At 44.6% G+C, this 14,254-nt stretch overlaps 1 protein-coding gene across 1 annotated transcript in view; it reads left to right on the top strand.

The window, feature by feature from the left end:
• Positions 1 to 14,254, top strand: part of igsf9a (immunoglobulin superfamily, member 9a) — a 39,741-nt gene that overhangs the window by 737 nt on the left and 24,750 nt on the right. Inside the window, exons 2-4 of the mRNA XM_037485226.2 lie at positions 7,640 to 7,734; positions 7,889 to 8,092; positions 13,838 to 13,984. Coding sequence (XP_037341123.2) covers positions 7,674 to 7,734; positions 7,889 to 8,092; positions 13,838 to 13,984 — 412 coding nt within the window. The 5' untranslated portion in view covers positions 7,640 to 7,673. The remainder of the gene's footprint in view (positions 1 to 7,639; positions 7,735 to 7,888; positions 8,093 to 13,837; positions 13,985 to 14,254) is intronic.

Genomic DNA, 14,254 nt, shown 5'->3' on the forward strand with positions numbered 1-14,254 from the left:
CCATAATATTACACATCCCACAAGGTTTACATCAACAGATTGGGAATGACTTTAAATGACTTTATTGTGAAGGATAACTACTGACAAGCACCACCTGAATTATGTAGAGCCAGAGAACACTTCATGTGGGGCACTTCAAGCAGTCTGAAGTCGATGCAAATTACTAGCAGCAAAGCTCTCTTGAGTCCACACCAGTGTTTTTGCATGCTGTGTCCCAGAGACGAGTCAGTGTTAGCTCAGAATATCCTTTATGAACATTAGAATGTATTGGTTTGTTCTGATCCGTGTCCAGGGAGTCTTTGTAAAACTGTAATGACACAAATGGAAACTGACAGAACATTGGGAAAAGCTAATTAAAATTGGGATTGGCTTTTCAAGGCCCTTGAAGTCTCTAAAGGTTCACCAAGTTCTTTACAACACTGGCAGTCTTGACTAAGCTAGAAAAAAAAATCTTGTGCTTGAAAGCTCAATTTACAGCAGCCTCTCTCCGATGGGTGCTGTGTACTTACATTTGAGCAGACTTTGATTCAAATGTTGCCAGAATGTTGATTGGTTTGCACGTATGTCACTTCACTCTTTTCCTGGTAAGCCCCACCCACTTCAAACCACTCATCTGACTGAAATAATGGGGACTAAATGTGTTTCTGTTTCACCCAAAGGCTCTGCAACAAGTTGCTTCAAAAGATATTCCTTACACCATCCTTATATCGAGTTTCAGCTGGGGTTTTTTTGCACTGTCATGCTTGTCTCCCGTCTCGGAAATGGTAACTTTTAAGGAGTGGACGCAAGTCAGCATAACTCTGACTTATGATTTGGAACGATTTTTATGTCCTCTCCAAGAGAAAGAAAACGACGCCGTTAAAGCTCTCCCCGTTTTCCCGAGAGCAGATACGGTTTGATTCCATTTGACGGCAGCCGACCCCGTCTCAGCATCTTTAGGGAGAGGCAGACGTGTCAGTGAAGAGACCGACAGCAGATGATACGTCCGATTATCAGACGCAGACTCTGCAGCTGTCAACAAAGACCAGATGGCTAAAAGCAAAACATCCGCTTCGTACATTACACATAATTGCAAAGAGGTATTAGTAATAATTATAATTATCATTTTTGGTCTTAAAGAAGTTCTTTTTTTGTACTGTTAAAAAGTAGGTGTTTTGAAACCCTCTGTTGACTTGGACCATGCCTGTCGTGACTCGAACTGGTCGGTTTTGACTGCAAACGTCCGCGTTGACCGAGTCGAAAATGGACTTTTATGTGGTCTATTTAAGATTTACAACAGTGGCATTGCTCCGCCTTTGCTTTTAAGTCCTTTCTCTGCTGTGTACGACTAAAGTATACTTCACAGATTACAGATTGCGTCTTTTGTCTGGATTTGCTGCGTGATTCACAGGAAAAAAACGAGCAGAAGCCTCTCTATTCTTCAGTCCGTCCCGTTTTCTCTAAAGTGCACATCCAACTGGGCCACATGGACGGTGCCCATTTGTGATGGGAAGGTTTTGTTAGAATTTGAAAAAGGGGCTTTTCTAAGTCAAATGACAAAATAAAATGCCCACTCACAGGGGGGCAGACAAAACGATGCAGCTCGGTGTGGAGGCAAAGCTACCGCGCTGAAGAAACCTAATCCCACAAACATTTATTACCAGCAGCATTTTATTTTCAGATATGAGAGGCGTCTGGCACTCAGAAAGACAAGAGTATTCTCAGCGTGTCAGCTGACAGGGCTCCAGGCAGCCGAGAACAGATCCACAGAAATATTATCACTGTGTCCAGAGGAACTGGGTGTGTGTGTGTGTGTGTTGCAAAATTTTGATTATTTGAAAATGCTGGACATGAAGGATTCCAGGTCATGTCTCATAGTCTTTGAATTGCTGAATTCCTCTTTAAAAGCTGTGTTGATGATGTTTTTTCTAGGTGATGATCAGGCACAGGATTAAGTATTCAAGCTGTAAGACACTAAAAGGCCTTTATGTCTCAGCTTTACTTCTTTTATTCCTTTTAACCAGACAGTATAACAAAATTGGAAGCCACCTTCTCACTTGTGACCTAATGCTTTTATCACTTTTCCCATCTTTATTGAGCCAGATATAAAATCCAAAGTTCATATGCGATCGTGTTTGCACCAAAGGGTTTGTTGTAGGACAATGAGAAACATTTACCAAGTATGTTGGGCATACAAGGAATTAGTCATCAGTACATAGCATTGAACAAAAGACAATCATTTACGATTCAATTAACACTAGACTATAAAATAAAATACAAATATAGTGCACAGGGAAACACAGTCAGTCAGTGGGGGGCCGTGCTGCTTCCTGTCAGACAGGAAGTCTGTGATCCACTGTGGGTGAAACCATCAAATTAAAGACGTCCGGGGCTTTGCAAAATCATGTGGCTCATTTTTCATGGTTTTCTGGTATTTTATTGGTAAAAATGGCAAAATGAAGCTGCACATCAATAATATAAATAATTGTTGTTGAAGCCTAACTGTGCAGTACACACTGCCTCGTATCTCTATGCGATGAATAAAAACTGGCCTTCAAAAAGGGCGTTGAGGTTGGATTTATTCATGATGCCACAGCGTAACGTTGTCGAGAATTTGGCCCTAACCTCATGTGACAGAACACTTAGGACCAAGGACGGCTGAACTAAGTCCGGTTCTCAATTCCTCTGTAGGGAGTCAAAGAGAAGGGGAGCATTAGTTACCATGTTTATGTGCTTTTGTGCTGCATGAGATTTTGCCTCGAGCGATAATGCTTGAGTCAGGCGGGCTGAATACTGGTATTGGAGTAAGAAAAGAACATACAAGACCATCCCTGCTCAAGGCCTGCCGCTTACACACCCTCGTTTCTGACCGAATTACCAGCAGTTGAATTGCATTGTGGGTACGTTGGGCGTCAGAGAGGGGAAAGGAACGAAGGGGGATGTAGACGAAAAGCCTGGTGTCTCGTGTTCTGCTGCATCTCTTTGAATCATTTCCCTTTTTCAACTCTCCAAGTGTCAACAAAAATCGATTTACTTGGAGGAAAGCTTTCAATTATGCATTTCTTTTCTTTTTAAACTAAAAGAGAAACCCCATTCCCTTTTTCTCCGGGTACTTGGGCGAAGCCAAACAGCCTTGAAACCATCTTAACCATCATGGGACACAGGACCTGTAGCCGTCTCAGCAACAAGCACATTATAAAAGGACAGGTTTTGAGCACAGACACAAATACACGCCGATGAAATGGAATTTGATCAGAAAACCAATGTGCAGGAGTCCAATTATCTTCTGGCTTCAAGTGTGTTGGGGAAGGAGGAGGCAGAACTGTTGAAAAATCTGTTAGTGTGCCCTGGTCGCGATTAATCAGCTGGTCCCCCGTTTCTCTCCCAGCGCAGATTAAAATGGAAACAACGCAGACCTTCAACATCACGCCTGACACTGGAATTTCTATTTCTGTCGGCTGATGGATCCGCGCCAGACAAGACACTTTCCTTTGTGAGCTACCGGCTCATTTGTAAGAGCTTTAAACATTTTCCAGAGTGCTGCGCTGTCACTGTGTTTGTGTGCGATGTCAGAGGGAGGAAAAATAGGTCCACGGGGACACTTGTGGAGACCTACTGCGTTGCCATGGCTGAGCATTTTACCTGCTCAGGCCGTCGTCAGGCAGCTCGGTTCAGATTTAATGACAGATATCCTGCAGCTTTTTTGTGCCTCTCCTCGTCCCTTTCTTCTGGCTGTGTTTGCCACAATTCCCGCTGCTCCCTTTTTCTCAACAATTTATTTAATTATTTTTTATCACTGTTCGACTTTATTGCCTATTTTGCCAGAGCCACAAATTAATCTTACCTTGTCAGAGCAACATCTTTCATCTTTATTTGTGTGGCAGACAAAGTGTCTCTAGTTGTATTTCAATCCGGAGAGACTTGTTGAACTTTGAACACTGCTTTATTATAACGTGCATGAATATTGATATTGCAATGTGTCTGGGGCTTGGACTCCATCCTGTCGCAGGAGAGATGAGGGGCCGGGATGCCGAGCCGAGATGAAGCATATCCCGCCCTTTAGGTAGTCCAGACACTGGTGGTGGTGGTGGAGAATAAGTTGCTCCAATCTCGTGATGTGCCAGGTTCTGCTGTAGGTTGGAGGTGTCAGGGGTGGTGGCGGGTCGCCTTTGGTGCGCGCTGAAATGACAACTGACAGAAAAAGAGAGAACAGTCTTTTAATGTTTGTCGGCACTGATGCAATTGGTTTACGGTAACGTCACCCACGTCTGGTTGGCTGGTTCCACCCGACGCCGCCCCTAACCAGTGTAAGATAATTTCGGCGTGTTCAAGGATTGGAAGCCCGGTCGGGGATAATTTAGCACAAATCAGCCAAAACAACTTCTCTCGTTCTGGTAAATTTATTCATCAGATCACAGGTCAAGTAAAAAGCGCTGCGTTTGCAAAGGCAGGAGCAGTTCAGGCAGCACGCAGGCTGTAGGAACAACTAACTAACATCAGCTTTTTTATAACCCAAAAGACAAAGAAAAGGTTTCTATTGGCCCTAAGCTGGAATGTAGGAGGATCTGTCACCCCCCTGCATCCAAAGATCTGGTCACATTCAATGTGCAGACCACCTTGCCTAACGTAAACAATGAACACAGTATGAGTGTTGTATGAAGTGTGGTGTGGCCCTCCCCCCTTATCTTACATGTCTGCTGCTAGTTGACCCGCTGACCTTGCTTCCTTAAACAGGACAGAAACAGTTCCCATATATGCAACACAAAAAGCTTCTGTCTATAAGTATGTTATCTAGTTCTTAACGACATTAGTTAGAGCATCCCCCCTTCCTCCAGATGCCTGGCCTTGCTAACACATCCTGTTCGCCCCCCGACCTTGAATTCTTCAGCAGAACAGGAAAACAATTTTCTATCTTAAAACTAAGAAAAAAGCTTTTGATTATCACCAGCTGGCCGTGCGCCCCCAGGGAGAGAGGAGGCCTCCAGGGAACAGCACCGCCTTCATTTATTCTGATCAGTTACCCAACGAAGGCCATTGTCAATCCTTGCCATCGCCGCCCTCTTTGAGTTAGCAAGAGAAAGCCGCTGGAGAGCGAGGGGGAGATGCCGAGCACGTGCTCATCGGGTGCCAAACACGTGCGCGCTCCTCTCCCATGCGCGCCCACCGCGAGCTGACGACGAACAACACAATCACAATGTCGAAACGTTCCGTCTCCGCGAGGACTCGTTGTGGACGAGCTCTGTGCTGCTCTGCATGAAGGGAGGAGGAAGTCTGCGGAGTAGATGGCATTCAGCAGATTGGGGACTTATTTATTTATTTTGACTTTCACTTTGATTTTGTGGGCAATCTGTGTATGCAACACTGTTTACTGAAGCATGGGAGTGTGTTTGAACAAGACACTGCAGCTGTTGACAGCCTGCGTAATTGTTTCCCACCGTTTCAGACTTTGACCCAGCCCTGAAATGAAAAAAGACCCTCGCGGGTTGGGGAAGGCAGATAGGGCCTGCTGGGAGGTGGGGCGTAAGCTGCTCACACTCAGGAAGTGTAGAGAAATCACAGCGAAAGGCAGGGGCGTCATTATATGGCCATGCAAATGGATTTATAATGGATTTTTTGAAAAAATACCTGACACATGTAACCATAGTAACAATGCACAAGAAAGTTCACAAAGTTACACTATTACATGACCTTTGTTTTCATCTGTAGTAACAATACCATCTGGGAGTCATACATTCATTTCCAACTACAAACATACAATATAAAGAACTGAAAATATAAAGTATAAAATGATGTATATCTCATTTCAATAATAATTTACATGAGATTTGATGCCTTGAATGAGGTGATCTTATTGTTGCTAAATGTTGCATCAAGTCTGAAGTTTGAAATCATTTTTACTGCTGACGGGTTTTTGGTAGACATTAAAGCTGTATTGCATCGCACTCTGTGTGCTACTGTTGACATTGCACTATTGGCAAGTGGCATTCAATAAATTAATTATATTACCTTTCAAAGCAGGAAATTGTCAAGCCAGGTGCTGTCAATCAATCTGTAACTCCCAATTTAATGAGAGAAATCCTAACCAACAGTTTTCTTTTTTCATGAGCTGTTATTGGAGCTCGTGCCAAAAATTCACTTCTTCCCTGCTGTTGTTTGCATCAAAGAACAAAGAACCGAGTTGTCCCTCAATAACACAAACAGCAATCAAACCGTTTGCATCGGAAGGATTACTTGTTTCCATTGGCGAGTTAGTTAATTTCATTTACTATAGTGCTGCTATTAAGAACAGTTATTTACAACAACACGGAGGCTACATAGTGGGAAGACATCACGCTTGATTACTCCTTTCCATCCCGACACAGACAATGCAAACCACATCCACTCGCTCCGCTCCTAAATATATACTGTACTTAACTGTAATCCCGAAGGGAACACACATTCACTTAGAGCCTTTTGCTAAAAGGAACCGCATTGACATAACTCACCGTAGCTTCGGCTATATCACAGTTTAACTCAAGCGGACACTGCTTTGGCTCAATTAGGTCCTAGCAGAGTCTGTTTGTGAATAGTTAAATGTGCATGGGAGTATATTTAGATGTTGTTTATTCCCCATGTACAGGTCTAAACTTTAAGAGTTGGCCTACAAAAATGACACCATCGCTACAGCTGTTGATGTTCCTTGTTGTAAACAGTCGTGTTAGATTTGGCGTCATCCAGAACCTCTCGCTGCAGCGAGTGTTGTGAAGCAAAAGCTACCCATGGTCCTACTTTGACCACTGGCCCAGAGTAAATGAACCGTGCACTCAGAGCACATCGATCAGACAAATAGTATCTCTTCCTGGTCGCCCGGCGTGTGTGAAGCCTTTGCTCTCTACATGGTTGCGCTTGGCTTTTGTCATCTCGGCCTAATGAGATGTTGTTGTGGATGTGAGTGGGCTGAAGCAGGCGAGGCCACTGTGGTCTGTGGCTATAGTGCTGGGTCCCATTTCCTGTCAAATCGGACCCAGCAAGGAGCTGTGGCCTGTCGGCAGATCTTCTCTCCTTGCAGGCCGCTCACAACGGCATGTGTGGCGTTTACTAATTCATGTATTCATTTCATGGCGGTTGCTAAAAATAATTGATGCCAGTATGAGTGTGTGTCTCAAAACTGACCCCTCGTGTGGATTTCCTCACTTGTGGTTTACATACTTTGATAAAAACGGACGCGGGTGTGGTTTTCTCAACGTCGGGTTGCACTCCTCTGTGCCTTGCCGCAGTTCGCAACCCCCCATCACCTCAACTCATCTCCGTCCTTGAGTGCAGAAATGTCTTTATTGATGTGCTCTAAATAAAACACTTAGATGCCACTCCACACGCGACTCTCAAAAGAGATTTATATGGCATTTATGACATTTACTTCCAGAAAAGGATATAGGGCCGGGGAGTTTTCTGGCAGCAGACGGCTGCTCTGTCCATTTGTGTAATGATATGGGATAAATTCCAGTTATTTGAAAGCAGTATAAAAATCGGAGCGCTTCTCTCCTGCTGTCTGTAAAATGATGACGGGCAGTGGCAGTTCTGCTGAAGCCGTTTGAATTTAGAAATCTGTCACAGATGGCTCCCCTCTTGCTCACAGCCAAAGAAGTAATGTGATTGTGACAATTGTCTCTTTTGCCAACAGATTGAACATGCTGCAGGTTGCCTGAGTGACAGATATGGGGTCAGCAAGATCACACTTGAAGGCTTTCACAGTGGTTGTGCTTCTTTGCCTATTTCGTAAGTATCCCCCGTATAAGACGGGTTTGTGGGTTTGCATCTTTTGAGCTTACTCCTCTCACAACATACATGCACTGCTGTCATCAATAACCCCACCCCATATGGTGCTAAAGTAACTCAAAGTTGCTTCTCCCTTTGCTTCTGACAAACCCAGCAGCGACCAAAGGAGGAGCGAGGCCGGATGTGCGTGGACGGGTTGGAGGTGCGGTTGAGTTGGACTGTAGTTTTCCTCTCCCAGAGGCGACCAGTGTGACCCCCGCCTCCCTGCATGTGGTTGAATGGGTCCGACGGGGACTCGATATCCCCGTCTTGATCAAATTCGGGTCCTACGCGCCTCGCCTCCACCCACAATACGAGGGTAAGCTTTCCTATAAAGGCTTTTGTTTTATCTATGGCAACTTAGACTAAGTACATCTGTCCAAAAGGGATAACCAACAGACCCAGAACAACAAGAATCCAGAAAGCACAATTTCTTAAAGAAAGCCAAACTACAAAGTGTTGTAAGTAAGTGCATTACTTTTGTGCAGTGAGGTCACTTTAATTGTGTGTGTCTCGGGCATCATATTCAACAGCTTCTATAAATGATTATGGTTATTTTCAAACAGGGATTTCTTTGGTATATTGTATTATATGTTCTTCTGTTTGGTATACTTACTTACTGAGTGTAGTGTATAACGCCTCATTGAAACCTCTGCATTTCCAATATCATTAGAACATTTTTATATCAAGCCATAAAGGTTGGCAATAACAAGTAGATTTGCAGCAATTCCAACGATGTATTCGAGGTTATTTACATACAGGATACCACTAACATACAATGTTTTTTAATTATTTGGGGAACAAATCTAAAAAAAGAAAGAAATAAAGAACTGCAATTGCAATAGATATTGTACGGGGTCTTCTTGCAAGTCGTTTTAGTGAATAATTCATTTTTATGAATCGAGCACAGACTACAAAATAACGCATACGTATTGTGGGTGGATTGCAATTACAAGAATGCAGCTGGGGTCAATCGTCTTCAGCCTGGGCAGGGCTCAATGGACAATCAGCTGGACATCTTGATGTAGGTGTCTGTGTGGAAAACCTTTCCTTTCGTAAGTTTTTGTCTCTTAGATTTTAAATTGCCGAACAGAAAATGAGAGTGAATCAGAGATGAAATCTGCACCACTATCAACCGTGGTTACCTCACTAGAGGGGACGGTTTAAAATAGTTAGAACGAGGATGGCATGCTTCAGTCCCAGCTTCTTGAAGTGAAAGAACAAACCCAATATTTCAGAGTACGTTCATTGCCTTCCTCTATGGCCTTTCAAAACAGCTTCAGAGGGAGCAACTTTTAAAGGAGACTCTTGCCATGCATCATCATCATCATCATCATGTGTTGTGCACTTTCTGCCCACAGCACTAAGAACAAAGAGGGTCCATGGGGGAAAAAAAATCCTCAATGGACCAGGAATACCTTTGTGTAGCTCTTGTTAGTCTTTAAAGTCACAAACAATGGGACTGGTGTGGACAAAAGCACAGCATGTGTAGGTGGCTCTGATCTTACTTTTGTCAGCGTAGTTTCTATTTTCCAAAGAGCTGCCTGAAGAGAAATTCAACCTATAATGACCTTCCAAAGGCTATTTGAATTTCTGCTAGAGCGTCATGTATCGGTTCTCACAGTTTGGAGAAATAAAGTGCCCCAGCAGGCTTGATGATACCACTCCAAAGAGGGAAATCACTTTGTTTTCAAATGTTCAGGTGGGAGCAGAAAGCAGACTGCTAACTACCACTTGTCATTTCTTGGCAGCAGGTTGAATAGGAATTGAAAGTAGACATCAGCAATCAATATTTCATGTAAGAATAAAACTATTAGAAACATAACTCTATAAACCCTCTTTGCCTGCTGCTAAATTAGTCATTACAAATCCATGCTGTACATACCTTTTTATTTCAATTTCTTCTAGAGATCTAAAGGTTTTCAAATGAATCGTTAGCCTAAAGAGAGGGGAAATGACATCCGACATACAGTGACTCTTTTAAATGGATTTAAAAATGTCACTAAAGCTAATGCAGTATGTGTAGAATGGGTTGAAAAGTAGCTACTTTAGTAAAAAGCCCATTTGCCAGTCAGCAGCTAGTTTGTGAATTAGAGATGCTACACAATTGTAGATTGAATCATCTCCTTTGTGAGTATCTGGATCTTCCCTCGACTGTGTGTCATTAACTGATTGCCCGTTGCCTTTTTTTTTTTACTGTTGCTCATGATAAAAACAAAATGAAAAAACATACCCTGAGGTCCACTTAGGATGATGATTTGTCATCATCGGGCTTTGGTTAAATAGAAAATACATATCAGTTTCAATTCATTGTTTTGGGATCTGTTGACAATGACTCAAAGTATGGAACATTGCCTCACACAGAGAAATTCATCGGTTATAAAATGACTGTAAATAACAGTAATTATTCCATTAAGTGATGTGCTTGTCAGAAGATCAGAAGCTGCTTTCAGCTGAGCTCAGGCCTTTCTCAATTGAGTTCAATGGCACGACTGAACCCATCCCCAGCAGGACATACACTGCAGACATTTACATCGCCATAAAGTCAGAGTTTAACCTCGCCTGATGAGTTATCTTCAGCACGAGTAAGCTTTAATTCCAGCCCGCTGCTCATAAAAGACAGTAGCCTTTTGTCACAGACTGTGAGGACGATCCCTAAAGGTACAACAATGTCACACTTCTACGCTGGATTTTAGTTTGAACAAAGTAGGGCAATATGCTTGTGGTTTAAAAGAAAAGAAAATGTACCCTCAGGCCTGTAAATGTGGGCCTGTAAATGCGCTTAAAGGCCCCTTTTATTGAATCGGACAGGAACGCTAATAACGGGCCTCTCAGGTAACAAACGGAAAGCTGTTCCTTACGGACTCAAAAGGGTGAAAAAGACGCATTGTCCGATCCGATCTCACAGGCACTGGCTGGTGTGGGAGCAACAGGTGGAGCATGGGAAACTAACGATTTTGAGGCGGACGTAGTGGTGTGGATTTCACCCCCTCGGGACGCGGACGTTCTCAGGTGTCCGGCAACGGCTTGACTTGAGAGTCCCTGCCCGTTCGGCCGTTGTGAGTCTCCCTGCCGCCCACGTTATCCAACCTCTGCGACTGCACACCGCCTCGACCAACCATCGCTTTGCTTTTAACCGTGCGTGCTGCTCCTGAAGTACGAGATGCTTCAGATGGCTCCCCCGAGCATGTAGAGAGAGCCAAAAAGGGTTTAAACATATTTATTGTAAAAGAGCGGTAGCCATCAAAGGATTAGCGATTAAGGAAAAGGCGTCCCTCAGCACCCATACAGATGCTGACTCTGTAAAGAGTAAATACAGCTGTATGAATGCCACATTCTCAAGCTCCTCCCACGCGTAATCAGCACGAGCAGACTGTGTGAGGATCTGGACATTGCTAATGTCGCGTGGACGAAGAGATTTGGGCAGGGATCCGTCTGCTCCCTCTAACTGTACCATCCCACCCCCCCGCCCCCACTACACGGCTCGATACAGCAAAAAAAAAAAAAAAAAAGCAGCCAGGGGTGGAGCGGTATGTGCTTCTGTCGAAACCCTGAATGCCTCGGCGCAGCTTGCCAAGCAATGACGACATCCCTCAGAGACTAATTGGGCGACCTGCCCCGTGAATATCATCCTGGGGGGGGGGGGGGGGGGGGGCATAAGAGCCTGTGCTGCTCCGACTGCCATTGGATTCAGATGCTTTTCCCTTCAGAGTGCTGTCCCAACACAACGAGACACATTCTTGATGAGTCCGCGATCGACTTTTTTTTTTTTTTGTCATTTAAAAACTCAATTTTCAAAATGTTACATATCCATTTCGTGAGAAAGAAAATCCATATCTGTGGTTTACCCTTCACACTGAATAAAAATGATAACAAAAGCCTTTTTCCTTTTGGAGTTTCTCTTTGAAAGCTTTTTGTGAAGCACCAACAACATGTTATTATTTCACAAGAACAGTTGAATGGGTCACTGACAAGATGTTGGGTGGCTCAAAGCACCTTCAACTCTCAGGTTTTCACATAAGAAATATGATGGAAAACCCAAAAGGTGTGAATGAAATAAACTAAACACAAAACCGCTAAACCTTTCTACTGACATGACATTACTAGAACGCTAAACGATTACATTTTTAACGATTTTTAAAGACTCCCCCCTCCCCCCCAAAAAATGCTTCAGGTGACTGCAGATTAGTGTTCAAATGTCATTGCGCTTCCCTTCTCAAAGATGACGACCGCCATGTTTGATCTGTTTTGAAAGCAGCGGAGCCTGTTGACAACTCAGTTCAGAATGAAGCTTTTCATTGTTAAGGGTTTGGCGTTTCTATGTCGACTGAGAGCCTTTTTGAGGGACAAAGCATTTGGAAAAGGGTGGGGGCGGGGTGTGGGGGGGCCTTAAGGTGGAGACACATTGTCGAATAAATACATCGGGCAATTGTGTGTCTGTGTTTGTACTGTATTGAGGTGGTTGTGGATGAATTGAGCCAATAGAGGATCATTCTTGACATCAGAAATTAAGTAGAAGGAGGGGGGGGGGGGGGGGGTTCTGGGAGGGGCAGAGAACATGAGAAGGGGGTGTGTTGTTATGGGTGGGGGTTGGGGCCTCTACCTGGTGACGGTGTGGCTTTCCCTCTTATTTGGTTACCTGCGCCATCATCTGTGGAATGACTCTAGTCTTTCTTATGAAGCCCATTTCCAACAGAACACATCCAGCACAGGGGAGGCATAAGAGCAAGAATGTTATTGCAATGTTCTAGTGGGGATCCCTAGAGCAGTTTTCTTTAATTTAGTACTTTATAAACAAATGCTAGTTCCTAATATACTGTATTGTGCAGATACGAGGTTGTGTTACATGAAGGTTCTTTGGTTGCTAGGCGAAAAGGGAAATGTTTTATTTACGTCTACGATTCCAAGCTAAATTTACCAAAGTTGACGACAGTGTTTGTTCGCACACTGAGAACTGACTAAAACGTGTGCTGAGCTTGTTTTTACACTCTCAGTCGTGCACAGGGCAAACACAAACACAAGAGACAGAGTCTTAATGGTCCTCTTTCTTTTTTTTCTGCTCCCCGTCTCACACTCAATTTACCTCGCATTCAAATCTTTTGCAATCATGCATTTTTCATCCGGCAGTGGCTGCGGTGCGGTCGGGTCGTGCTTTCACTTCGCCCTTCGCTCCCCGTTAATGTGACGACGTCACGTTTCCTGCCTCAGCACAACCGTCTGCGGCCTTCACTGACCTATATCACTCCGGGACACGAGAGAGAAAAAAACACCCAGGGGTCAAAGGATAGGATTTTCAAATGTTCAAGTGTTTGCTGAGGTGTGTTTTGCTCCACTCCAAACCCCCCACCCGCATCCACCCTCCGTTCACACACACACACACACACCCTGTGGATCCAGACCCCTATGGCGGCTTGGAAAAGTAAATAAGGTGTGTTATCACTGACCACATACCTAACTCCCAACTTCCTGGTTCTTTTTACTGTCAGGGCCGTTCCCTCAGGGGCGTCGCAGCCTCTGTTAATAATTACCATCAACACACAGTCAATCCGCTGGCACTTTGGCCTCCACACTGCAGTGCGTCTGCTGTTTCCATATTTTCATCCCTGAGATCCTGCGGAGAGAAAACCTGTGTGTCCTCGATGATGATTTCATTGACAGTTTCACCTCAGCCTTGCGGTTCTTCGCTGTTAGGCCACTGCACAATTGTCCGCCTGATAAAGTGTGAAAACTAAAAAGGACACCAGGAGGATGTGGGCTGCCGACTGGAAAAGATATAAAGTGATCGTCCCGAGCTGCACCACAGGCTCGAGGGAACTGTTACCTGGCAACCAGGAGATCCCAGTTACTTACGTTTGTGTGTGTGTGTGTGTGTGTGTCCGTGTGTGTGCGCATCGTGCACCCCGGTTTCCGACATCGCTTAAGGACTCTTTTTCTTCTCCAGCACCACAACGCTTCACACGGCTCAGACCTGGGAGATGACGAGTGATGTCAGCATCAGCAACATGCGTGGCGTGTCCTCTCACACCCGCCCGCTCACCTTTCTACATTTACTGTGTCTCTGCAGGCCGGGTGTCCCTGGTTCGGGTCACCGACCTCAGGCTGGAGAACCTGCAGCTGGAGGATGGGGGCTTGTACGAGTGTCGAATCCTCTTATTGGACGAACCCACGGACGAGCTGCAGAACGGCACTCGGGTTGTGCTTTCTGTAACCGGTGAGGCGTATTCAGCTGTCTGCTGTCTTTTATTGTTGTTTTCATTTGCTCTGTGTGATGATTTCAGGGATCCTCATGTCAACAAAAGAAGGATCGATGCCGTTTAATAAATTTGATGAACAGCATAACTTTGACTTCTAATCCCACCGCAAGCGGCTAACAATAAGCAGCCTCAAGTTGACTTGTGTACGCCACAGTCCACCCACCAATGGGTGACGCCGCTTCTCATAGACCTGCAGGAGACACGTCCACGTGGCACTGAACAGCCGT

Source organism: Pungitius pungitius, chromosome 18 (genome assembly GCF_949316345.1).
Source record: "Pungitius pungitius chromosome 18, fPunPun2.1, whole genome shotgun sequence".
Taxonomy (NCBI): Eukaryota; Metazoa; Chordata; class Actinopteri; order Perciformes; family Gasterosteidae; genus Pungitius; species Pungitius pungitius.